At 41.6% G+C, this 27854-nt stretch overlaps 1 protein-coding gene across 1 annotated transcript; it reads left to right on the top strand.

The window, feature by feature from the left end:
- On the top strand, nucleotides 1–27854 carry LOC149006446 (glutamate receptor 2.7-like). The gene is made up of 8 exons (XM_089165430.1): nucleotides 1–322; nucleotides 1313–1452; nucleotides 1546–1711; nucleotides 23889–24113; nucleotides 24605–25902; nucleotides 25992–26304; nucleotides 26792–27201; nucleotides 27318–27854. The coding sequence occupies exons 1-8, from the start codon at nucleotides 1–3 to the stop codon at nucleotides 27852–27854; spliced, it is 3411 nt and encodes a 1136-aa protein (XP_089021556.1).

Genomic DNA, 27854 nt, shown 5'->3' on the forward strand with positions numbered 1-27854 from the left:
ATGTCTTATGCACACAATCTCAGGGCATTAAATGCTATCATATTTGGGCTGAATGAAGAAATCATGGCTAAAGTAATTGACTATGATACAGCTAAAGAAGTTTGGGACAGGTTGATAAGCATCTATGAAGGGGACATCAAAGTTAAGAAAGCCAAACTGCAAATCTTCAGAGCACAATTTGAAAGTCTTAAGATGACTGAAGAAAAAGACAATGACTCAACTGATGAGGTTTTATTTATGGCTATTGAAGATGATGAATCACCTCAAACTAAAAAAAAGTCTGATGATAATGAAGACACTAAAGGTGAAATTGATTATGTTGGTGAGTTGTACTATGCCTTGCTTGATCTCAAAAAGGAAATGAAGAAAAATAGAGAAATTAAGAATCAACTTGAAAATTCTGAGACAACAATCAAAAAGTTGACTGTCACAATTAGTGAATTGGAGCATGTTATAAATGACTCATCATCTTGCCTCTCTCTCAAGTGTATAGAGTGTGAAGAACTTGAGAAAGAAGTTGGAAGGTTAAGATCAGAACTTGAAGGAGAACAAAAGAGGAGTTATTTAGAAGCTACCACATCATCCACTCCAGTTACATTGAACTTAAAGGACAAGACAGTTGAAAATCAAGTGACAGGGACTACTCATTTTACTTCTACTTGGGGAAGAGATAAGGTACTAGATCAGATCTTGAGTGTTCAGAGGTCACCTCATATTAAAACTGGTCTTGGATACTCAAAGGGGGAATGTTCAAATGTAAATAAGACCAATGGAAATAGAAATACAACAAATCCAATGAGTCTTGATGAGGAGCACCAAAAGAATCCATATATTGGGAAGACAAAGCCAAATATGAGTAAAGAAGGCAATACTGGAGCTTATCATAAAACATTTAATGGTCAAGGCTTTAATGGGTATTGTTATGGATGCAACAACTTTGGACATAAAGTGGCAAACTGTAGAAGACAAAACAAGGTTGTGGCATTCAACAACATAAACAGATTTGCTCCATTGGATAAGGTTAAAATAGAATGCTTCAGGTGTTTCAAGTTGGGACATATTGCAAGGTATTGTTGGACTGCTCTTCCTTCACAGAAGGAGATAAACCTTCCCCAAAAGCTAGCTCAAAGACATGCACAAACAATTCAAAGAAAATCGAGGGAACCTATTGATGTATCAGATAAAGCGGTTTGGGTTGAGAAAGGACAAAAAGGAAAAATGATAAATTCCTTGGTAGTTCAAACAGCTTTCAAGGCTCATAGTAGCGAGACACCTTGGATTCTTGATAGTGGGTGTTCCACACATATGACAGGTGACAAGAATAGGTTCTTAAGCCTTGATGTAGTGAAAGGTGGTTCAGTGAGATTTGACAACAATGATGAGGCCAAAATTGAAGGTAGAGGCTCAGTTAAGCTGGATAAAGGAAAGTTAAAGTCCAATAATGTTCTATATGTGAGTGGGCTCAAACACAATCTTCTTAGTGTGAGCCAAATCTGTGATGGTGGATATGAAGTTCTTTTCACTAAAAAAGGTTGTGAAATCAAGAAGCCAAAAAATGGCAAAGCAGTGGCTTTAGGAACCAGAACAACCGGAAACTTATATGTCTTATTAAACACTAGTGAAGACAGGGGCATGGTGAGTCAAGAGGATGAAAGCTTGTTATGGCATAAGAGATTAAGAGTAAAGCTTGGGGTTGTGGCTCCAAGGGGGAGTAAGTGAGAAAATACATAGAACGTCATCTCTCCATAAGATAGGAAGATGCGGTGGGCACTCCTATGGAAGAGTCTATGTAGGGGGAGCTCTATGGTAGGGGGAGCACAAAGCACCCTTTGTACTTATTGTCAAAGGGGGAGAGAAAAGAGAAAAGGAAGTTGAGTTGCCAACAATCCCAAAGGGGGAGATTGTTGTTCCATTGGCCTAAAATGAAGGTGTTGTCATTGTTGGCAACTTAAGTGGGCTTTGATATGGAAATTAGATTTGAGAGAAAGAATCCAATTCAAATAAAGAAAACTCAAGAATCCCGTTTTTGAGGATCTCTAGAGAAAGAATCCAATTCAAATAAAAAAAACTCAAGAATCCCGTTTTTGAGGGTCTCTGTCCAGCATTGATCAACCCTTTCATTGGATGGTCATACAGTGTCCGATTGAGCCGATTTTTGGAGGAGAGCTTCACGACTTCTTGATATTCAAATCCAACGGTGGGATTGTTCATTGAAGATCTCTAAGTTAGTCCGATTGGTACATCAAAACACTCCTTGTTTAAGTCAAAGAGAAAAGGAAGTTGAGTTGCCAACAATCCCAAAGGGGGAGATTGTTGTTCCATTGGCCTAAAATGAAGGTGTTGTCATTGTTGGCAACTTAAGTGGGCTTTGATATGGAAATTAAATTTGAGAGAAAGAATCCAATTCAAATAAAGAAAACTCAAGAATCCCGTTTTTGAGGGTCTCTAGAGAAAGAATCCAATTCAAATAAAGAAAACTCAAGAATCCCGTTTTTGAGGGTCTCTGTCCAGCGTTGATCAACCCTTTCATCGGATGGTCATACAGTGTCCGATTGAGCCGAATTTTGGAGGAGAACTTCACGACTTCTTGATCTTCTGATGCGTCCAAAATCTGCTCAGCTCTTGGATCTCCACGTGATGTCCTGCAAAACGAAAGCGTCAGATGTGGCCCGACTGCTGGGGTCGGGAGTCCACCTCCGAAGGCTAAGTCAGTTGATGAACTTAATCACAAACGGCTCTGCTAGAAACACAGAGCTAATGAATGAAGAAACGGGAAAGGTGATCTAGATAGCAGGACGCTGATAGTTTAGGTCTATCAGTATGTATCTGAACCTGAGTCTCAGATAGTATTCTCCTTGATCGATTGATCCGTCCCTCACCTTGTATGGTAATGAGGTTTATATAGAGTGTACCTTCGAATCTCCTTCGTTGGATGCACTCGAGCCTTCTTCGGGTAGTCGTTGGATCTCATTAGTAAGATCCGTTGAGCGATAGACTTCTACTAGTTTGGGCTAGTAGAGGACTCCGAGATAACCGTTAGGTTATGCGATAGTTATCCCTTTGATGATGATTATCCGCAGCCGTCGCTTTGAGTCTCGTTGTCATCGTGGTGATTACCCTAATCCATAAGTAAGATTAGGGCACGCTTGCAGCCGAATAATCTTACTTCTTCAGCAAGCCATCTTCTGGATCCGGTTCGCTCGGGAGCGATTCGGTTTTCTCCGTCTCGACCGGGGTCGGGGTCGGACCAGGTATGAACCCGGTCTGATCATAAACTCTCCATATCACGAGCCCCCTGCACTGCGTTCGGTCGATCCCGAGGGCTTGGTTTTTAATCGGGTTCGTCGTCGGGTGATGATCTCTGCGTGCTTCATTAAATGTCATATCACATTTAATGCGGTGGTCACTTTTCCTCGAGCGTTGTGAGTGTAAGGCCACATGTCTTTGTTGCAGTTGATCTATCGTGGCTCACGTCATCCAAGCGACGGTTTCCGAACGCCTATTTCGGATTCATGAGTTCAAACTTTCAAAACGTCTCTGAATCTTGATCGTCAATTTTGAATCAATCTCGATTGTTCAGATTCCCGAACACTCGTGCGGGAGTTTTAAAAGCGGTTCGTTGTCTTCGTAGGTTTCATTCTTCCCGTCTCGGAATTTGAACCTTTGTCGTCGCTTCGCGCCTTCCCGCTCTCAAGCTTCCGTCTCACCGAATCAGTAAGTTTACTGGTCTTTTCTTTTTGTAGTTTACTGAAACAAGTAATGGCGGACGATAGGGCTTCTTTAGTACCCCATGTTGGTGATAGCAGTGATGCTTTTGCTTCTCCTACCCCCGAACAGTCGGATAGTGATAACAAAACCCTAACCGTCCTCTGGCAGGAGTTCGCTGAAGTTTCTCAAAAAGGTTTTGAAAGAAAAACCGAAACTTCTCCCCGTCCTTGTCGAGTCCGGATCTTCCAAGATCGTTGATTCCTCTGGGCAACCTCAAACCTCCGGGTCCAATGGTGGGCCTGGCTCTGTTCCCTCCATTTATAATGGAGAAACTCTTCTTTCCGCTGTCCAAGATTTTGACCTTCCTTCCTCATATCAGGTTAGAGCTCCCCACCCTGATGAGAGGGTTGATTCATCCCTTTCGGGTGAATTTTCTCTGTACATAGATACACTGGAAAGCGGGGTTCGCTTTCCCTTTTTTAATCCTTTATTTTCCGCAGTTTTGAATCATCGGAACATTTGTCCCGGAATGCTCCTCCCCAATAGCCGGCGTCTCATCGTCGGCTTCTTGGGCTTGTGTTTCGAGCTTGGCATCACGCCATCTCTTTCTCTTTTTGTACATTTTCATGTTCTTTCTATCTCCCATCCTCCCGGATGGGTCTTTCTTTCCAAACGCAATAGGGCTGAACTTGATTGGAGGGGCAGCATCTTTGCCAAAGGAACTTGCCCTTCTAACCAATGGCGCGAACGATATTTTTTCTGTCGAGCGCCTCCATCAGATCTTAACTTCCCGACCACCTGGAGGAGGTTTACTTCTTCGTCCGAAAGTAACCGAGGCCTTCCCTTATCCAAAGAAGACAAGGCGGCCATCAGGAAGATCAAATCCATTCCGTGGTATCAAGAGATACATGGATATGAAATGGAGTATAACTCCATCCTTCAGTACTGGGGCTTGGCTCATTGTGAGCTTCTAACCATCATCCTTTGATTTGATCAAGTGATATGTCTTGAATTTCGATTCTTGTCCTTCTTCTTTGCAGTGCCTCCCAGAACGAACCCTGAAAGCCTGCGGGTGAAGGCCGCTAGAGCCGTTGTGACAGCCGAGGAACGATCGCCCAGGGTCTTGACTGTAGATCAAGAGGCTTCTCTTTCCTCTCCCGACCCCTCTTACAGGGGTATCAGGAATATCAGGCCTACAGCTGATGCTTCGGGTAAAGGGAAGAAACCAATGGTGGAGAGGGCCACCGTCTCCTCCTCCGTCCGAACCAAGAGGAGGCATGACACAATTGATGCTCCCTCCAACAAAAAATCCAAAGCTTCGACGGATGGTGAGGAAGTCTTCCTCCCCAGTGGACCCCGAAGATGACCGACAGTGGTCACTCGGGATCCCGAGAAAGCCGCAGAGTGGAGCTCTCTCGCCTTGCTCCTTCGATCGCCAGGAGTTTGAAGCCCCGGATGACACCTCCCTTGTGAGTCAATCTACAAGGTAACGGTCTTCTTGCTTATTTATGTTTTCATAATTTCTTATGACTTCTTCTGATGTCTTCCATCTTCCCAGGAATGCTGTGTTGAGTTTTTATCAACACATGGAAGCATTGAGCCGTGTTGGTCGCACCAGCCTCCTTGCCGCAAACTTGTGAAGAGAAATTGGCCAAGGCCAATTCTGAAATAGACCACTGACCGCAGCCTACCGTGGAGCTGCAGAAAAAGCATGAGGAAGAAGTGACCTCCCTCAAGGAAGCCCTTGAAGCTTCAAGAATTCGTGTCTCGCTGCCGAGCGCGAGGCCCAGAAGCAAAAGGCAGCTGCCACGTTGTTTGGTGACAGCCTTGAAATTAAGAGTAGGGATCTCGAAGAACATCTGAAGTTGGCAATCCCTAGCAAGCCTGAGCATATAAAGCCAAACCTTCGGAAGGAGTGCATTCGGAAATACCCGAACACAGCGTACCTTTCTCCGAATTGCTAGGTTTCTACAACATTCAAAGCTTATCGCATGGGGCGGAACGACGTTTGGGAGCAGATCCTTGGAACGATCCCCGACTTCGACACCGCTCCTTTTCGTGAGGTATGCCACCCGGAGGTCTTCGGGAAAGTTGGTATGGATCTCCCCGACCGGGCCCGGGGAGTAGATGATCCTTTTCCAGCCTGACCCTCAATATGAGGCATATCTAGATGACGAGCCGGCACTTCCAGAGGAGAAATCACAAGCCGAGTCTCAAGTTGTTGCTGTAGAGGATTCAGCCGATGACATTCTTGAGGAAGGCTCTTCTCGAGATCCCGAGAAAAGTCATCCCGACCAGTGGTCCCTCGGGCAACAATGAAGAAAAGGCTTAGGGTGTTGTTCCTTTGTAAAGATGTACCCTCATTTTAATGAATAGACATTTCTTTATTCATGTTGACCTCAAAATTTCCCCATCTCTTGTCGAAGTATTGCCTTGAATATCAAAGTATTAATGATAAAACTTATCACTTAACTCTTCATTCCTCGCCGAATAATGATCTTGTAGAAATATTGTGAAGATGCGTTTCGGGAAGATGCGTTAATCTTCCCCACTTCTTCATTTATTGCAAAGTCCGCACGTTTCCCTTCTCGCGAAGTTCAAACGTTTTCCGCTTTTTTGTGTACCATTCATCGTTTCCAATGAATCGGAAATACCTCCATTATTTTAATGGCAGTGCGACGATTGGAGGTTTCTCTGCATCAAGTGCTCGCTTCCACATGTTTCCATGTGGCATCCCTTCGACCGTTGATCTTGCTTTTTGCGGATTTCGAAGCGTCGTTTCGATCTGGGTCGTCGGTTGTCCTTAGCCTTCAACCGTCGTCTTATACCTGAGGCTATTTAAAGCCTTCGTGGGTACTCTCCATCTATCCCGACTTCGCAAGATAGATTTGCTAAAGTGCCAAAGCAACCTTTCGTCCTTCGGCCCGCCTCCGTATTCCTCGTACTCCAACGATGCCTCTATCCATTTCTCGAACAAGTGAGTTTTTTGATTTCTCATCTCTTTCCCCTCTTCTCCCCAAAGTAAATTGCACAGTAGTTATACTTGGGGTTTAGTTTGTTGGTCTCTGTCGATGCTTTAGAAAACTAGGGTTTCCCCATTGTTGCTGTCGTTTATTTCTGTACTGATACTTGTTTTTTTTTTTTTTTTTTTATAGTGGCTCCCAAGATCAACCCAGACTTTATCAGAGCAAAATCTCGCAAGAATAGCGTTCCGTCGGTGGTGATTGGGGCCAGTGCGGTGGTTTCAGCTGGTGAATCCTCCAAGCGTAAGGCGATTGCTGGCGGTGAATCTTCAAGTCAGATTCCTGCAGCTTCTGTTGATGCCGTCCCTGCGCCTTCTTTGCCCGAAGTGACCGCTTGTCTTTCCCAGGAAGATCTTGATCACTCCGTTGCCGATGGTGCTGGCGGCAATCCTGCTGGTGAGCCTGTTGGTGAGCCTGTCGGTGCACCCCCGAAGGAGACTCTTCGGGCATCTGAGGCAACTATGTTGGCGTCTGATGAAGGTGTGGCCCCAGCAGGTGCTGCTCCTATTTCTAACTCTAGTGCTTGTTTGGCATCCTCCTCCTCTCCTTCTGAGTTGGAGGATTTTGCCACCAGGAAGCGCCGTCGGGTGACAAGTGATGCAGCTCATCCTTCTCTTGATGTAGCTCATCCTTCTCATCCTTCGCCTGAATTAGTGTCAAACGAGTTTGACAAAGCGTTGGAATGGTGTACCGCCGCTCGAATGACTTCGAGAGCGCAGCTTCTTTCCAAACTTCCAGATGAAGTCTTTACGAAGTCACCGGTGATGTAAGTCTTTCTTCATTATCCTCTCGATTTTGAAAAATTACTTTTCTGCTCCTCGCTAACTCGAAAGTTGTTTGCAGGAGTCTTGTCGGTAACTTCCACAACCAAGTGGAAGCAAGCATTAGACTCGTAGAGGTTGAGCAATGAAGTTTCTAGGCTTCAGGGAATCTCTGAAGCTAAAGATGTTGAGATTGCTCGCCTTCGGAATCTAGCTTGGGAGGTGGCAGGAGAAAAGAATTCGATGATTGGTCGTCTTCGGTCGGATTTGGATGATGCCAGGGAGAAGATCCGGCGACTGGAACGGACAGTTGGAAAGTCGGAGCTAAAGGATCTCGAAACATTACCCGAAAGGCAAGCTATCGTTCCTTTGCCCGAATCCCTTCCAACCGATGTTCGCAGAGCTCGCGTCTTCAAGTATTTACACAAGAAGCCTTTTGTTGATATGCTGAATGCTTATAACTTGCAAAGGCGTACCGGGATGGTGAGAACGAAGTATGGGAATCAATATTAAGGAAAGATCCTCATTTTGATACGACTCCCTACAATGCTGTTTGCCATCCCGAAGTATTTACCAACCCGGGTATTCCTCCTCCCGACCTGGACCAAGGATAAGATTGATCCTCCACCTTCCGATCCGGATATTATGCAATATCCGGAAGATTCTCCCTGTTTATTCTCCGCCGGAAGAAGTCAATTATGACGAGCTCGTGCCGAATGCGAGTTTGGTCGAGGACCATTCTTCTCCCGGACAAGTCGGGCAAAGAGTATGAAATTGCAGAGGATTTTATGAATATTGAAATATTTTTGTAATCCTCATTTCTTCTTTTCCTCACCAATGGTTGACTCATATGTTTGTTCTAGCAAAGTCGCGTCGATCTTGTATAACTTGTTAACAATACCTGTAATGACTTTCTTCTTTGATCGAGATTATATCCAGCTCTTGTAATTGTTTTGATACCGGCCTCTTTGGATCTTCTCAAGAAATAAGAAATTACTTGTATCTTGAACTTTGCTAGCCACTTGAATCGCCGTTGCATTAGGTCTTAGTTGTCTGAAACAATGCCTACACTTAAGGATTTCCGGAGAAATACAATAAGTCTGAGAAGGAACTCACTCGGGTTTTAAACCGATGCCTTATACTTAAGGATTTCCGGAGAAATACAATAACTCTGAGAAGGAACTCACTCGGGTTTTAAACCGATGCCTTATACTTAAGGATAATTCAAAAATTCAATAAGTCTCGAAGGAACTCACTCGGGTATTAAACCGACGCCTTGCAAAAGGAACTCACTCGGATTTTCATCCGATGCCCCGACTTAAGAAAGTTCGAAAGATTTTCCATAAGTGTTGAAGTGTTGAAGGACCCACACGAATTTTCATCCGATGCCTTATAGTTGGATCTTGTTCTTGAATGTGTTGTATGATGCCCCCCAATCAAAAGATAGTTTGTTGAAAACCAAAAATAGCATTGATTGAGTTGAAAATGATTACATCACGAACAAAATTGAAATCATCTTCAAGGATAATACTTTTTGAGATGCCTAGCATTCCACGAACGATCCAATTCTTTCTGGGAATCAATGTTCTTTAGCTTGTAAGCTCCTGAACCGACCGGTTTCACAACCATATAAGGTCCTTCCCAGAAGGGTCCAACTTTCTTTGGTGACGCGGGTCGGAAGCTAGGGTGTTTCTCAACACCAAATCTCCGGCTAAGTACCGACGACTCTTCACTCGAGTATTATAATGAGACGCTATCCTTCTTTGATAATGTTGAGTTCGTGCTATTGCCTTTGCTCGAACTTCGTCCAACAAATCAAGACTATCAAGCAGTCCTTGTTCATTTGCTTTTTCCTCGAACTCACGATCCCGTAACGTCCCCGCCATTATCTCCACCGGTGCCAATGCTTCGGATCCATATGCCAACCTGAATGGAGTTTCTCCTGTAGGTGTTCGAACCGTAGTTCTATAAGCCCACAAGACATTATATAGTTCTTCGACCCAAGAAGCTTTGTCACCTTCGAGTCTTCTCTTTATTCCTTCCAAGAGCGTTCGGTTAGTAACCTCTACCTGGCCATTGCTTTGGGGGTATGCCACCGAGGACATACGATGCTCGATCATATATGTTCCACAGAATTGCTCAAATTGTGGACAATCGAACCGAGTACCATGGTCGATGACAATTATTTTTGGAATCCCAAAGCGATATATGATTGATTCAAGCACAAATTTCTCCACTTTTTTCTCGATTGTCGCAGTAATCGGCTTCTACCCATTTTGTGAAGTAATCAATTGCTACTATCGGATATTCCCGTCCGCCCGATGCCTTGGTGAATTTGCCCATGATATCAATTCCCCACATTGCAAAGGGAATAGGATTTAGAATTGAAGTCATAATTTCCACGGCGCTTCGACATCGTAGCATGAATTTGACAAGCTTACTACATCGACGAACGTAGTCCATAGCAGCTTCTTGGATCTTAGGCCAATATAACCCCAGTCTTAAAATTTTGTGGGCCAGTGGCTCGCCACCCATGTGAGCGCCACAAATTCCTTCATGAACCTCACCCAAAGCTGAGTTTGCTCCTTCGGGGCCTATACATCTCATAAGGGGTCCAAAGATAAGATATTTTATATAGTCTCCCATTCTCGAATGACAAATCTAGCTGATCGAATCTTGATCAACCTTGCTTCTACCGGATCCTCGTGTAACTTGTCATCTCTTAGATATTCAATTATTGGATCCATCCAAAGAACGTTCGCTTCAATATAAGAAATTTCTTTCTCATGATAACTTGGAAAAGTTACCTCTTCAATGTAGACCGAAGGGTCTAGATTCTTTTCCTTGGCATTGGCTAGTCGGGATAGCTCATCTCGCCATCGAATTTTCATTCCTCGAAATCTGAGATATCTTCAAATTTCGGAATTGGTTCTGAAATGCCCGCACTATCTCCCGATATTTTTGCAAGCGTGGTTCTTTAATGCCATACTCCCCCGGACTTGGTTGACTATAAGCCGAGAGTCACTATAAATAGTAACATCTGCAATAGCTAATGCCTTTGACAACCGAAGTCCCGCTATTAGGGCCTCATACTCCGCTTCGTTATTACTTGCATCAAATGCGAATCTCAAAGCATATCGAATAATAAATCCCGCTGGACTTTTTAATAGAATTCCAATACTGCTCCATCTTTATTACTCGAACCATCGACATATACCTCCCAAGTGGTTGGTATAATGGGATCCTCAATAGTGGGTTCCACCGGTGCAGTAGTTTCTACTACAAAGTCGGCTAATGCCCGAGCCTTGATTGCAGTCCCTGGGCTTAAAGCTCACTTGGAACTCACTTAGCTCAACCGACCAGATACCATCCTTCCGCACAAATCAGGTTTGTTAAGAACTTTACTAAGAGGAAAAGTTGTAAATACCTCAATTGGATGAGCCTGAAAATATGGCCTTAGCTTCCCGGCGGCCATCATGAGAGCCGAGCCCGCTTCTCAATCTGCGAATATCTCGTCTCCGCATCCAAGCAACACGTGGCTTACATAATAAATCAGCCACACTGTTTCTTATCTTTCTCTCCAAACAAGTACCGCACCGACCGCGGAAAGGGATGTCGCTAGATATAGCTGTAATATTTCCCCCTTCTCCGGGCCCGGACAGGATCGGTGGTTGTCCAAGTGCTTCTTTTAATTCCTCAAAAGCTTTCTAGCACTCTTCAGTCCATTTTGCTTCCTTATCGCCCTTCAGGTCTTTAAGTGCCTTGAAGAAAGGCAAACATTTCTCTCCGACTTGGAGATAAATCGATTTAAGGCAAGCAACTCTCCTCGTCAAACATTGTACATCCCGAACGGTTTTGGGAGCCTCCATATCAATCAGAGCTTGTATTTTGGCAGGATTGGCCTCAATTCCCCTCTGTGATACCATGAAACCCAAGAATTTGCCCGAGGAGACTCCAAAGGCACATTTTTCGAGGTTCAACTTCATTTGATGTTTCCTCAGCATCGAGAAAACCTCAATCAAATCTGCAATGTGATTTGCTTTTGTAAAGCTTTTCACCAAAGATGTCGTCAACATATGCTTCAACGTTCTTTCCTATCAGCTCTTTGAAAATCTTGTTGACGGCCCTCTGATATGTTGTTCCTGCATTCTTCAGGCCAAAAGGCATGACCTTGTAATAATAGCTTTCACGATCAGTCATAAAAGCCGTATACTTCTCATCTTCCTTATTCATAAGGATCTGATTATACCCCGAGTAGGCATCCATGAAACTTAAAGTTTCATACCCTGCAGTAGCATCTATCAAGAGGTCAATCCGAGGAACGGGTAGCAATCTTTTGGGCAAGCTTTGTTTAGATCCGTGTAGTCTGTACACATCCTCCACTTCCCATTCGCCTTTTTCACCATTACCACGTTAGCCAACCAAGTTGGGCACTCGATTGGTTCTATGAAACCAGAATTTTTAAGTTTTTCAACTTCTTTCCGAACGGCTTCATACTTTTCAATAGAGAAATTTCTTCTTTCTCGTATCACTTGGTTTCGCCTTAGGGTCTATCCGAGTTTGTGCTCTGCAATGGCCCGATCGATCCCCGGCATGTCCTCAGCAGACCATGCGAATACATCCTTATTCTCGTTGAAGAAATAACTTCAATTCATCTTTAAACTCTTCCACTGTTCGACCCGACATAAGTAATCTTTTTCACATCCTCGGTACACAGCTGGATTTGCTCCAGCTTTCTCCACCGGTTCGGGCCTTTGCATCTCCGTCTCTTCCCGATCATCTCGAACTTCTATGGGGAGGGCAAGAACCTTCTTCGGACCCTCCTTGTCTTTTAAATAGGCAACATAACACCGCCGAGAGATCTTCCGGGTCAGAGGAGACTTGACCGATTCCCATATCAGTCGGGAATTTTATCTTCAGGTGCTTTGTCGAAACAATAGCACCTATCTTGGATAAAGATGGTCGCCCGAGAATCATATTATAGGCTGGTAGTTCCCGAACCACCAGAAAATTGACTCGGACAGTTGTTTCTTTGGGAAAACTTCCAATGGAAAGATCCAACTGAACCGATCCTTCCGCTATCGTAGATGACCCCGCAAAGCCATATAGGTGTGTTGATGAAGGTTTCATCAAATCTTGATCCACCTTCAATTTTTGATACACTTCGTAAGAAATTAGGTCACTGCAGCACTCGTATCAATCAATACTCTATGTATTTCCCGCCGTGCAATCTCTACCTTGATGACTATAGCATCATCATGAGGTAAACAAACATCTCTCTCATCTTCTTCGCTAAAGGTGATAGAATCTTCACCATTCAGCTTCTTCCGCTTCTGCGCCTCTCCGGCTCCAACAAACTTGGATTTGGTTTTTAAACTCCGGAATGATTCGGGCTCTGGACCCCCGAAGATGGTAAGGATCGGTGACCGAGTAGCAGCTTCAATCACCTCCTTGCATTTTTTGGACTTCGGGGCCTCCCTTGATCGTTCTGAACTAACCGAACGATTCCTTTTAGGAGCAGCCGCACGTGGCCCGCGTGGCTCCTCCCTTCTCCTCGCTAACAAAACGGACAGATGTCCCCGAGATATCAATCTCTCAATATCTCGCCTTCGATGACGACAGTCATTAGTGTAATGACCATAGTCCTTGTGGAATCGGCAATACTTTTCCCGATCCTGCTGCTCTCCGGGTTTCAAAAGAATTTTAGGCGGCCACATCAAAATATTTTTCTTTTGAGGATATTCAAAATATCGGCCCGAGGAGCATTCAATGGAGTGTACTCACTTCTGCCGGGGGATCTTTGGCGCCAAGGTTGGGATCTTCCAACCCGATCACGAACATTCTTCTTTGGCTTCTGCTTCTGCTCAGGAGCCTTTTGTTCCTTATTGGAGACTTTATTATCTCCTTGGCGCGCATCTAGAATCTCCATGACTTCAGCCTCGCTTCGGCATCTTTGTACCAACTCAAGCATAAGTCGTGGGTATATCCCGTAGTAATAACTCCAGGAGCTTCCGATTTGTGAGTCCCGTGAATAGAGCGGTTCGGCTACTGTTCATCCAAGTTTTCTATCTCCATCGTCACTTTGTTGAATCTTTTCGGAAATTCTCTCGATCGATTCGCCTCTTTCCCCGTTTGACAAGAACAAGGTTTCTTCCGTTTTCTTGACCTCGCATCCCACTCCGGGAATCGCCCTATGAATTGGCGTGCCAATTCATCAAAGTTCTACGATCCTTCCCGAGGGGAGGTTAGAAAACCACTTTTGTGCCGCTCCAGTTAGAGATGATCCGAAAACCCCGCATAAAATTTCATCGAATTACGTGAAACCGCCATGGTCTCGTTGGTAATAACCAATGTGAGCTGTTGGATCTCCGGAGCCATCGAATGTTGAGAAGGTAGGCAAACGGAAGTTATGGGGAAACCGATATCCCGCAATTGGCTCAAGCAAAAGGAGTCTTCCGAATGACCGAGTAAATATCCTCGCTATTCTTCCCTTAGCCAATTGCCCTAACTTCTCATTGATGTTGGCCAATTCTTGACCAATCTGGGTCGGGTGATCTTCAAGAATACGATCACGACCTCGATTAACACAATCATCACGTGCTACTCGATCATCACGAACAGCCCGTCCTTCACGAACGTTTCTCTCGTCACGAATCGCTTCGATCATCACGAACGGTTCTTCCGACAAAGGTGAATGAGTTCTTACCCCAGAATCCAACCTTGTATTTGAATCGGTTGTACTCTCTTGCGGTCTATCGAACCGATCGCCTCGCCTTGGTTGATCATCAGTCCTCCGAAGTCCTCGGTCTCCTTCATGGAAATTCTGATCGACATTCCGATCTTCAGCCATTCTTTGGTCATGTGGCAATGCACGTCTCCCTGAGTCTTGTTGACCAGGTTCTTGTGGTAAAACCACTCGTCTGGTGAGCAAGCGGAGTGCTTGGCTCACCTCCAAGAGTTGAATCTCTACCTGATCCAATTGATCTTGGATTGTATCAGGAGGAAGATTACGTCATCCCTGGCCTTTATCCACTTCGATAGGATTTTGGCTTTCCGGGGAATATCCTGGATTATTCACCCGTGTATCCGAACACCGGAATTGCGTGTTGTGCAGCGGCTGCTGATCTAGTCACCATGGCTTTTTCAAGTCTTTCCCACAGACGGCGCCAAATGATGCGTCCAAAATCTGCTCAGCCCTTGGATCTCCACGTGATGTCCTGCAAAACGAAAGCGTCAGATGTGGCCCGACCGCTGGGGTCGGGAGTCCACCTCCGAAGGCTAAGTCAGTTGATGAACTTAATCACAAACGGCTCTGCTAGAAACACAGAGCTAATGAATGAAGAAACGGGAAAGGTGATCTAGATAGCAGGACGCTGATAGTTTAGGTCTATCAGTATGTATCTGAACCTGAGTCTCAGATAGTATTCTCCTTGATCGATTGATCCGTCCCTCACCTTGTATGGTAATGAGGTTTATATAGAGTGTACCTTCGAATCTCCTTCGTTGGATGCACTCGAGCCTTCTTCGGGTAGTCGTTGGATCTCATTAGTAAGATCCGTTGAGCGATAGACTTCTACTAGTTTGGGCTAGTAGAGGACTCCTGAGATAACCGTTAGGTTATGCGATAGTTATCCCTTTGATGATGATTATCCGCAGCCGTCAGTTTGAGTCTGCTGTCATCAGGGTGATTACCCTAATCCATAAGTAAGATTAGGGCACGCTTGCAACCAAAAAAACTCCCTCCCCCACAAACCCCCCTCCCGGGGCGCGGCGCGCGGGGGGGGCGCCGTTTTCTCCCCCCCGGCCGGGGGGGGGGGGGGGGGGGGGTGGGGCCCCGCCCCTCATAAACTCCCCCCCTCCTCTTTAAATCTGCGGGGGGGGTGTTGGGGGGGGGTTTTGTTGGGTACGTCAAAACACTCCTTGTTTAAGTCAAATAGGAACTCTGAGTTTGATTCAAACTCTGAGTCCAGTTTTGATCAACCTCTTCATCGGATGGTCATCCAATGTCCGATTGAGCCGATTTTTGGAGGAGAGCTTCACGACGACTTATTGATCTTCTAATCCAACGGTGGGATTGTTCATTGGAGATCTCGAAGTTAGTCCGATTTGTACGTTAAAACACTCCTTGTTTAAGTCAGATAGAAACTCTGAGTTTGATTCAAACTCTGAGTTAAATTAATCTATAAAAGGAGAGCAAACTCCAGCAGAAGAGGTGGACGTTTTGAGGAGCTTGGGAATAGCGTGGAGGTCGAACCAGAAGACGTTGGTTGGCTATGGAGATCTAAAGCTTGGGAATAAGAAGTCTTTTGTTTTGCTGAACAAGAAAGAAAGTGAAAGAGAAGAAAAAAGAAGAAGCAAAAGAAAAGAAGGGAACATGGTTGTATGGCTTTTTTGAAGAGAGAAAACTGAAAAAGATTGAAAAGAAAAAAAAGGAGTTGGAGAAAAAGAGAAACAAGTATTGTTACCATGCATCTTACACAAGTTGAGGTAACACGTATTCACAAGTGATTGTCTACTATTTTCTAGGTTATGTTTAGTGATGAAGAATCTAGCTCATGAATGTAATTTGGGGACCTTGAATTATTGGTTTACATTGTGACCTAGCAAGTTGGAGCTTGTCTAGGGGGTTGGGGTTGGTGCCCTTGTCTGAATTGCATTTTAGACTAAAGCAGGGATTGGTGTTCCTGGACTGTTGTAGCAGTCAAAATATCTAAGAGTGTATTGAGTAATATACGAAACCCTAGGTAGGGTATTATTCCGTGGATGTAGGCAATTTGGCCGAACCACGTAAACTCTGGTGCATTGCGTTTTTGTTTATTTTTCTTTGTTGCACATATTGGAGTGCCTTGATTGCAGAGTGGTGGTACACTGTCTAGTAGACCCAGCCACATTGTGGTGAATTTTTGAAGACACTGATTCACCCCCCCCCTCTCAGTGTCAATCTGGGAATAACAAAATGCAGTGCTTAAGACCTTCAATAGACTTCATCCACATAAGTTGACAATGCTCAGATTAGACCTATTCTCTCTAGAGGTTACCCTACAAGCTAGGAAGAGGAGGACAATGAGGTCTCCATATGAGATTAAGTTCTTTGGGTGGCACCAAGGCAAGGATCTAATACCGCTTGCTTCACCTGAAGGCTAAAATGTTGCACAAGAGCTTTGAAGCAAGAACACTTTTTTAGTGGCTCCAAGAGAGATCAAAGATACAAAGAAAACCCCAGAGAATCTTCAGCAACAAGCATGATCACCTAGTGGGGAGTCACAAGAGGAAGAGTTGACCACTAAGCTGGAACAACTTGAGGGAGGAGGAATGTTATTGGCATAAGAGATCTAGAGTGAAATGGCTACAATTAGGAGACAAGAGCACAACGTACTTTCACCTTGTGAGAGCATAGAGGAGATAGAGCATTGCAATTCATAAGTTAAGGAATAGCACTGAACATTGGTTGATAGAAGAGGGAGCCATAACAGAAAATTATTCGGTCATATTTTCTAACTCTATTTATTTCCTCCCTACCCTAATCACCAACTGAGTTATTACCTAGTTCTGGCCCTTCTATGCCCTCTTTTGATAATGACCAACTTTGTAGACCTTTCTTAGGAGAGGAAATCAATAGGGCATTGTGCCAAATGAAAGAAAATAAAGCCCCATGAATTGATTGTCTCCCAACTAGGTTCTTTCATAAAAACTAGGACATAATTGTGCATTACTTTGGTAGTTGAACATTTTATCAATCAAGGATATCTCTTAATCAGATTCTCAACAAAACAATCATCACCTTGATCCCAAAGAGGAACCCCCCCCGGCCCCCCAACCAGGTGAGTTGTTTGAGATCTATTGGCTTATGCATAGTGCCTTATGAGGGTATAGCTAGCAAAATGCATAGCTAATAGGTTGAAACCAATTTTGTAGTCCTCAATTAGCAACCAAACTGCATTCGTCCCAGGGAGGTCAATTTTTGACAATGTCTATTTTGCTTATGAATGCTTACACTTCATGAAAAGACCTAAACAAAAAAAACTGGGTACATGGCTCTCAAATTAGAGTTGTCCAAAGGCTATGACAAGCTTGAGTAACCTTTTATTGAGGAGACCTTTAAATATCTAGGTTTTGCAGAAAAATGGATTTATTGGGTGATGGAGTGTGTTAGAGCTATTGAGCATCATATCAAAGTTAATGGACAACTTACCTAGAGTGTAAATCCCTTATAACCCTAACCTGAAAATCCATATCGTAGGACCGAAAATCCGGAGTGCGGGAAGAAGGCAATTGTGGGTCATTTGCATTGAAACCATTGGATTTGACTTTGAACCAATGGAAGTAGATGGAGATGATGCTAAGGTGGGAACTTTGTCTGTTTTGGAAGAAGAATTATCTTGAACGTTGATGGATTTGGTAGATGGATCAAGAGGACAGTAATGACACAAGTGGAAGGTCCCGAAAAACTAGGTAAGACCCTTTTATAACTTGGAAAAGGACCCAAGAAGAAGATAGGGCTTATGGGATACTAAAATTCACTTTTTGACCAAAAGCCAGGGTTTGGCAGACTGCCTTGGTCGCCTAGCTTGTTTCGGGCAAAATTGGTATTTTGTGGGAATTAGGTTTTTGAAGCCCTATTTAATGTTTTTCATTCTAAAATGTTTCATTATGTTCTAAAGCCGTCAGAGAATGTCAGAGACACTCTAGAGAATCCTCTATAAGGTGAATGAAGATTTGGAAGCATCCATCAAGTTTTTCGTCCGACGATTCTTCTTCTTTAAGGTTAACATTCACTCTATTCTTTCTAGTATTTATTTTCTATTGTTTCTACCTACTGTGTAGACTTTCTTCAAGGTCTATACTTGTTGTAAGTACCTAATCTTCTATTCTCTTAGTTCTAGAGTGAATGTCTCCATTCACTCTAGCTCTTTCGTGAACTTCACAGTATGATTTCAGTAAGGACCTAGTATTGATCTATGTGATTTATATTCTCTTTGATTAGTTTGATTTTCAATCCATGTTAGATCATATTCTATGATGTTTTTATACCTTAATCTACTATTCTCTTTACCCTCTAGTCTATTTGTGAATCCGCGGTTTGATTTGGGATGAAACCTAATATAGAACTCATTAGGTTTTCATTCCTTTCGCTATGATTAATGTTTAAACCATACTAGATAATGTCCTACCATGATTTCAGAATTTTCTAATTAATTTCAGGTGATTTGGAACTCAAACGATGAGTTTTCTATTGATAGTAGGATTTGTTGTTCGTACACAATAGCCTTGGTCAATTCACTCGGCAGCCCTAGACAACCAAGCATGTTGTTGACAGCAAAATGCCTACTTTTGCCCTCTTTTCATTTTCAAACATTTGGGGTTTGTTCCTAACATTGAATCATCATATTCGTAGGACTCTTTGGCAAGTTTGAACTCATCTTTTCATCTACTCTTCAGAGGTTTCAAATCAACAACAAGGTGAGGACATTCACTTACATATAACCCTAGTTACATTCTTATTTGTAAAGGACTTAAATGCATATTCTATATTGTTGTTTTTAGGAATTAAACATGATTGCTATGCCTTCGCAATTTTAGAATATAGTTAGTGATGATGCTATGCATATTTGTTAGATATGTGAATGTTTGGAATGAGAATGAATTATGATATGAAGATGTTTTGAAATCATATTGTAATGTGAAAGGTTGTGATTATGAATTGGGGAATACCATTTGGGTATTTATGTCTTGGGACATCAGTGTAGGTGCTATAGGACACAATCCTATGATGCCCCTTGGTGCTTTTCATGATTACCGGATGTCATACCTAGGATGTTTAGAAGTGTTTGGTTAGAAATCCCGTCATATCACACTCTATCGACGTGAACATTGAGGCCAAGTGACCCATGGCAACAATATAGAACATGCATTTAAGTCCTATTACAAATAAGAATGTAACTAGGGTTATATGTAAGTGAATGCCCTCACAATGTAGATTTTGCTACAAGTATAGATGACATCGAGACCCAAGAATATGAGACCCCAACGAGTGACCCTATAGTGTATAAAGTGTTGGTGATCACAAATATCATGGTGAAGAATGTTCGTGTGTCGACCGCACGTACCCAAGATTTGCTCGACTCTGGAGCTGGTCTACCCCATACTGGATACAGAGATTTTTGAATTTAGACATTACCTTTTTGATAAGGAAATACATTATTTGTGGCACTTTAGAACAATTTCGGTCTTTCTTTATTCTTTCAGTTGTAATACTTTAGTTTTGACTATTCTTCCGCACGTACTTTGAATATTTGAGTTTACTTTCTATACACTTTGTTACTCTGATTATTTGACATCACTTCTGTACTTTGATATTGTTTTGAGATCCATACTTTGATTATTCTTTTAATTACATTAATACAATGATTTATTATTCATCATGATTGTACTATTGTGTTATGTTGGAGGATGATTGTTGAGACTTGATTTTTGGGATTGTGGATCACACATCCAGTATTTCAATTAGGGTACTGGCTAAGGGGATGTGACATAGAGGGTCACGACAAACGGGCTTGAGATAGAAATGTGCCCTAAGTCCCTACATATTTATTCTCTATCAAGAAGCCCTCTCTAGGAGATTCACCTCTCAATCAGGGATTCTTAGTCTAGGATATGTATATCTAGAAGTGGGCAAGAAAATAATCACTTGTTCTTTGTTGATGATTATATGTTATTTTCTCCAGCAGTTTATGAGAATGCATTACTAACTAGTTATGTTCTTTAGGAGTATTCCCAGGTCACTAGGCAACATATTAACACTTCCAAGTCATCCATTGTCTTCAGGAGAGGCAACCCAAATGACACTAGGAGGGACGTTAAATCTTTCTTGTTATCCCCAAGGTAACATCTCATGGCATTTATTTAGGTCTCCCATCCACCTTTGATAAATCTAATTTAGAAACTTCTGCATACACATATGATAGACTGAGTACAAATTCAGCATGTTGGAAAGGGAAATTACTCAATCATGTAGGGAAAGAGGTTTGATTAAAGTTGTTGCTACAGCCTTACCCCCCCCCCCCTTATGCTATGTCCCTTTTCCTTCTTCCGAAAGAGATCAGTAATAAACTAACCTTTTTGATTTTGAGATTTTTGGTGGGCAAATGATAAGACATCAAGAATTCATAGGGACAAATGGGAAAGGCTGTATCAACATAAAGCAACCGGGAGGTTTTAGGGACTTTACTGTAATAAGCCCTCCTTGCATAATGGAGTTCGAGATTACTCTCCCCCCCCCCCCAATTCTCTTTGGGCTCAATCTATGAAAGCTAAGCATTTCCAACATGAGTCATTCTTCACATTCAACTAGCTAAAGGGAACTCTCGGGGTCAGAGGAGTATTCTTGTTGGTAGAGATAGTCTCAGAAGAGTCCGGATCAGCTCCCCTAACGTGGAGCACAAAGTGCTCCCCCTAGGCTTCCTGACCACAAATATTAGTGGGGCCCACGGTGAAAAACACATTTTGGAAAGAAAAAAAAAATTCCACCAGTGGGACCCACCTCTGTGCTCCCCTAACAGGGAGAAGATCCGAATTCGTCTCAGAATGGGTCTAGTTAGAAGGATTGATAATGGCATGATGATCCTTAGATTCCCGCCGTTCATTCTGCATATTACCAGTCCTGCTTTGACAGGGTTAATAGGGTCTAGCTATGACTTGATGGATTGAAATAAAAACCAATGGAATTTCAACCTTTTGGGATCGCTCTTTTTGGCCAATGAGGTACTTGCAGTTACATCATTACCCATTTTATCATTCTCAACCCCAAAATACTCTTTGTTTGTAATCACTTTTAAAAGATGTTAGACAAAGCATAATTATTTAGCCCCCTGCGGTCCCTACCAACACACACAAAATAAAGCCTTTTCCCTTAATCTCTACTTGAAATTGTTGATCTCCATACTATTAAGCTCTTTTAGTTAATTGGTAACATGGAACTGGCACATTTGCATTTTTTTTATTAAAAAATTCCAAAATAATGCTAAGGGCAAAAAATTGGTTTCTTATATGGTTTTTCTAAATTAGCATAATTTCTTCTTTGGCTTTTTAATTCTAATGAAGGGCAAATTGGACATTACACATCCAGCCTTAATAGTCTCTCAACACCATTAGAATTTAGAAGTGAAGAAGCAATAGTAATTTCATAAAAAGTCGAGTTATGTTAATAATTAAAACTATAGTAAAGGGGGCAACAATAATTACCTTTTTGTATTTTAAATATTAAAATATGATGAATGTACCAGACTTTAAATTATGTTTTTAGGGGTTTATTTTATATATGTATTGAGGCATCTTTTTCATAAAAATTATTCTAATGAACATAAATTATGAAATGTCAATTTGTTACACTAGTAATTTTTAAATGTTCAGAGCACATATTTTACCGAACAGTCAAAACTATGCTCGGGCCATTGTTTTTTTTATGAGAACGCCAAAAAATGATTTTGGGAAAGAATGATATTTTTAGGAAATACTGTTACCCAATGCATGCTTAATTTTTTAGGTAAAAGATCAAATGTATTAAAACAAGAAAAAAGAAAAATTTTACAATGAGAGAATCACAATAAACACCCTCTAATGCAAGGCTACCATTTTCAGAATAAATAAATACAATTAAATTAAAGACCCCCTTACATCAAATATTGGTCAAATAACCTACTGATCACCAAAAAAGTATAACCTGCTTAATAAATCATTCTAAGTCCACACATAGCATCATGTTGGCCGAGGCAACTATGAATTCTAGACTTTGAACGCAATGCAGAAACAACAAGAAAAAGAAGAAAAACAAGGTTTTGATCACCTGATTCTGCCAAATTAGGCCTATGTCTCTAGAGCTCAGTTTTGAGCTCAATGCATGCACTATACCAAAATGTAAAATCTTACAAGAAAATCCAATAATCTGTGAACAAATCAGATGCAAGATTTTAACTACAAATCAAGATTTACTACTCAGAAAAGAGGAGGAAGAAGAAGAACACAAAACTCTAACCCAGACAGCAAAAAACCCTAGAAGCATCGCCCAACTTCCAACCCAATACAACCACAATCAAGATGGTGCTGGTTCAATGTGTTGACGCCACTTATTGTGTTGGTCTAGGATAAACAATTAAGAATTTAATAAACTCCATTGGTAAGATCTGCTTAAGAATTCACTATATTTTTTCTTTTCAGAAGCAAGTTTTATCAAATGCTTAAAAAAGTAGTACTGTTTGTGCTACCTTCTACAATCAAAATTGTTTCTAGTGGTTTTTTTAAGTGAAAACACTGGTGGGATCTCAAATGGGTCCTTAGTCTCCCCCCAAAGCTTCATAAAACTCAATTCCCTTGCCACTTCTAAGCCATATTCCAATGCCCTTCCCTCTACTTAATTTTCTTTTCACTCTTATAATAAGGAGGGAACCATACAAAATTGAGTCTGGAACCTCTACCGACATGGAGAAGAAATTTTCCAACCTGTATGGTTGGATTTTTGACATGTATAATATATCTGATCTCAAATTAGACATGGATGCATCATCTCTAAAAAACCATCCCCATCCAACGATTTTTAGGTTTCCGATCTAACTTCCATCAATATTTAACTTTACCATTCTCAATTGTAGAGCATTCGGATTGACCAATTAAGTGACTCATCATCCCTTTTTTGGTATTCAATTACTTGTTATCATTAGTTCCAATTGTGAGGCAGGCTTCCCTTGCGGATGACAACAGTCCACATACTTTTTTTTATTTTGTTTCTTCAACTACCGGCTCATGGTCTCCTCTGAGTTTGGATTATCTTCCCATTGGCGGAGGACATACTGCTCCCTTGATGTTTCTTAACCATAAAATTGGTGTGAGACCTGCATCTAAATCATAATAAATAAGTTTAGAGGTAGATCCTACATGGGCCCCACCAAATTTTGTGGCAAAAATGCATAATGCTTTGCGGACGAGAAGGTGATCCGGACTCTTTTTCTCCTCAGATTGCCATATGTGGTATGATACGTGGAAATCCCTTATTAAATGTTTGAATAGTCAAAAAATAGAAGCGGTTATTGACTGAAAAACTGAAAATTTGAAATTTTCTTCAATAAAGTATGTTCAATGTCTTCACGTTATTATTATTATTATTTTTAAAACATAAATATATATTAAATAAGCCGTGTTATACACCTTAGTTGAGGAAGATATGGATGGACTATGGAGTCAATAGAACACGAATGATGTAACCGGAAGAAGCGGTGTAGAAATTCTTCCTGTCTTATAAATAGTCATTAATGGGGGTCTTTACAGACAAATCGTAGTCCAGAGCTTAACTTTTCTGGGTGATCGATGAGGAATAACAATTCAATTCCGTTCTTCTTTCTTTTAGTCTGCTGGATATTACATCTTCCGTTGTTTCTTGCTGAATGGGTTTCTGTTCAAAACAACTCAACTGTGCCATTTGATGTTGGAGTGATTTTTGGTTCGAAGAAATGTAATACCTCCATGACAATGGCACTGGAGGACTTCTATGCAGTGAACAGTTTCTACAAAACAAGAGTGGTTCTTCATAACAGGAACCCAGATCAAGATACTGTTACTGCTTTTTTCATGGGTATTTTTCATCCTCGTATTCCTTTTTTCCCTTATCGCAAATTAATGTGTTTCAGGTTTCAACTTTCATTTCTAATGCAAATTCCTTCCCCTTTGCTTGGAACCAATTCTGCTTCTAGTGCTTCTTGCTCATCATGCAATGCTAGGAAATTTCCTTATTTTCTGACTAGAACTCATAATAAATTCAAGTGAAAACGAAGACTTTTTTATTTATTTATATATAAATTTCTGGTGGGGAAGGATAAGACTTCTCAGACTTGTGATGCATCCCTCTCTGACTTTTGGCTACATTTTGATATTTATTTGTTAACATAATACTTGCAATTAATTAATTACAATCTGTAAACTAGAGAAAAAAACGTAATGAGACAATTGCTTTCTCGTGTACTTCTATCTCTTGTTCTAATAGCTGTACTTCTAAGGAAATCCTAAAATTAGTACAGAGAATTCATCATTGAATCCTATTCAGATTTTGTTTCTATGTACAAGCAGCTATGGACCTGATAGAAAATGTACAAGTTCAGGCAATTATAGGACCAGGCAGCTCAGGACAGGCCAAGTTCATTGCAGCTCTTGGTGACAAAGCTCAAGTGCCTATTGTTTCTTTTGCTGCAACAAGCCCTTCACTTTCTCCAGTTCTCACTCCTTTCTTCATACGCACGGCATACAATGACTCTGCTCAGGTGAAAGCCATTGCTGCAATTGTTCATTCATTTGGTTGGAGGGTAGCTGTACCTGTCTGTGTTAACAGTGAGTATGGTAATGGACTTATACCGTATCTGGTTGATGCTTTCGAAGCAATCAATACTCGAATCCCCTATAGAAGTGTTATATCTTCCAACGCATCAGATGATCAAATTCTTGAAGAGCTATACAAATTAAAGACAATGCATACTAGGGTATTTATTGTACACATGCTTCCCACTCTTGGGTCTCGCTTATTTTTGAAGGCAAAAGAAGTAGGAATGATGACTCAAGGTTATGTCTGGATCATCACTCATGATATGACGAATTATTTAAATGCCATGGATCCTTCTGTTATTCAATCTATGGAAGGTGTACTGGGAGTAAAGCCCTATGTTCAGAGATCAAAAAAACTTGAGAGGTTTGAAGTCTCATGGAAAAAGAGATTCTTGAGAGAGAACCAAGATATGGTCAATGCAATACTAGGTATTTATGAAATTTGGGGATATGAGACTGCTTGGGCATTAGCGATGGCAGCAGAAAAAGTTGCAGGGTTGAAGTCTAGCTCACAGCAGTCTAAACTTTCCCTGAACATTAGCACTGTAGAATCTCTTCGTGTCTCTCAAGTAGGTAGAGAACTTCGAGAAGCGATTTTGAATACCCAGTTTAATGGTTTGAGTGGGGAATTCAAACTTGTGGATGGGCAACTACAATCATCAATTTTCCAAATAGTGAATGTAATAGGCAGTGGGGAAAGGGATATTGGGTTTTGGACACCAAAGAATTCAAGCTTAAACGGTAACCAGCTTCGCACTATAATATGGCCCGGTGATTCAACTGTTGTACCCAAGGGCTTTGAGTTGCCTATAAATGAAAAGAAGTTGAAGATCGGAGTTCCGGCGACAGATGGAAGTCCAGATTTCCTGAAGGTTCAATGGGATGGTAGAACCAATGCTTCTATCGTCAGTGGATACTGCATTGATGTGTTCGATGCTGTCATGGAGGCCTTACCGTTTGCGGTCCCTTATGAGTACATTCCATTTGTAAAAGATGATCGCACAAGTGCTGGGACTTATGATGATCTTGTTTACCAGGTTTATCTAAAGGTAATTAAGTAGTAGTACTCTCTGGTGGTTCAATTTGTGTTTCATGGTAGTTAGTGTTCTAACCTAATTCTAAAATTAATGCTGAACAGAAATATGATGCTGCCGTGGGTGATATAACTATTACAGCAAATAGATCCTTGGTTGTAGATTTTACACAGCCGTATACAGAGTCTGGTGTGACAATGGTGGTTCCAATGAAATACAACAATTGGAAGAATGCATGGGTATTCTTGAAGCCTCTCAGTGTAGATCTTTGGGTAATAACTGCAGCTTTCTTTGTTGGCACAGGATTTGTGATCTTGGCCCTTGAACACAGACTAAATGATGAGATTAGAGGTCCTCTTCATCACCAACTGGGAATGGTCTATTGGTTTTCCTACTCCTTAATGGTTTTTTCACGTAGTAAGTTCTCTCTTCTTCTTCTTACAGCTGTTTTTCAACTCTGATACAAACAAGTGTCTTTCAGTTAGGAAAATCACATAATTCCATACTGATAATTCAGAAGGGAAAGTCAATCCACATTGTCTGCTGCATAAATGTAATCTTATATTGCTATTTCCATTCATTGTCTATGGGCTTGAGTTGAGCATCAGAGCTTTACACAGATTATTGAAAATCTACTTGCTTAGAAATCATTTCATGTCTTAATTAATTGAATTTTCACATCATAATTAACTGAATATTCACAGTATTGTTCTGATCAGTCATGTAACGTAGGCTGTGCTTTCTAATTTCTGGTTCAGTATGCGTAATCAATTCTGAAAGACAACATGTAGGGATGTGAAAGAACAAACAATACAGAGTTGTCAGCTCTGAATTAGGTATATTCCAATAAAAGCTTCAATTTTTGTTTTCCAAAGTTCGGTAATGAATGTTTTAATGAATGCAGGGGTCAAGGTGGTTAGCAATCTTGCGAGATTTATCCTGATTATATGGCTATTTGTAGTCTTTATCCTCACATCAAGTTATACAGCAAGCTTGACATCAATGCTCACTGTTCAGCAGCTCCAACCGACCATAACTGATGTACAACAGCTACTAGAAAATGGGGAGGCTATTGCTTACCATAAGGGCTCATTTGTGTATGGGCTCTTGAAACAGATGAAATTCAAAGATTCAAATATTAAAGTGTTTACGAATTATGGAGAAGATTTGAATGATGGTTTATCCAAAGGCACTGCCAATGGTGGATATGCTGCTGCTTTTGATGAGATTCCATATCTTAAAGGCTTTCTTGCAAAATACTGTTCTAAATACAGCTTGGTTGGCCCTACATACAAGACTGATGGATTTGGCTTTGTAAGTCTCTGTCCATCATCTTTCCTTCCCCCACCACACACGCTGACATGTAGTGTTACTGGCCTTTTTAAGTTGTATGAATGTCTGTTAAATCCTTGAATTCATGACTTTTTTAGGTCTTCCCAAGAGGTTCTCCTCTGGTAAGTGATGTTTCAAGGGCCATCCTGAATGTAACGGAGGGAAACAAAATGAGACAGATTGAGAAAATGTGGTTTGGAGGTACCAGCTGTTTAGAATCTAGCTCCACTACATCTTCAGGCAGCCTTACAGTAAATAGCTTTTGGGGCCTATTCCTCATCACTGGAGCCTCTTCATTTATAGCATTCATTGCATTTTTGGCTCATTTCTTCTGCAGCCATCATCATATATGGAGGAGTATCGATAAAAATACTAGCCTTCACCAGAGAATTTGCATCATGGCAGAACACTTTTTCAGTAAGGATACCCAAAGTTCAACGTTGGGGTGTCAAAACCCCAAAAACCAATATACTCCAAAGATCAAGGGTGCTAGTAGGGGTTTCTCAAGCATTTCTGAAGACCCAAATGCTAATTTTAATGAAGCAACAACATTCTCTGGAACCACTCACCCAAGTCTGAGTTATCCAACATCTGAAAAGATACCATATAGTCTTGAGGTTAATCAAGTTAAGTAA

This window comes from Hakea prostrata, chromosome 8 (genome assembly GCF_041222555.1).
Source record: "Hakea prostrata isolate BN-2017 chromosome 8, UWA_Hpros_2, whole genome shotgun sequence".
NCBI lineage: Eukaryota > Viridiplantae > Streptophyta > Magnoliopsida > Proteales > Proteaceae > Hakea > Hakea prostrata.

Coding starts and splice junctions, on each gene's coding strand:
- LOC149006446 (XM_089165430.1), top strand. CDS start 1: ATGTCTTATGCACACAATCTCAGGGCATTAAATGCTATCATATTTGGG. Junction 25,903..25,991: donor TTTACCAGGTTTATCTAAAG/GTAATTAAGTAG, acceptor AATGCTGAACAG/AAATATGATGCTGCCGTGGG. Junction 26,305..26,791: donor CTTAATGGTTTTTTCACGTA/GTAAGTTCTCTC, acceptor TAATGAATGCAG/GGGTCAAGGTGGTTAGCAAT.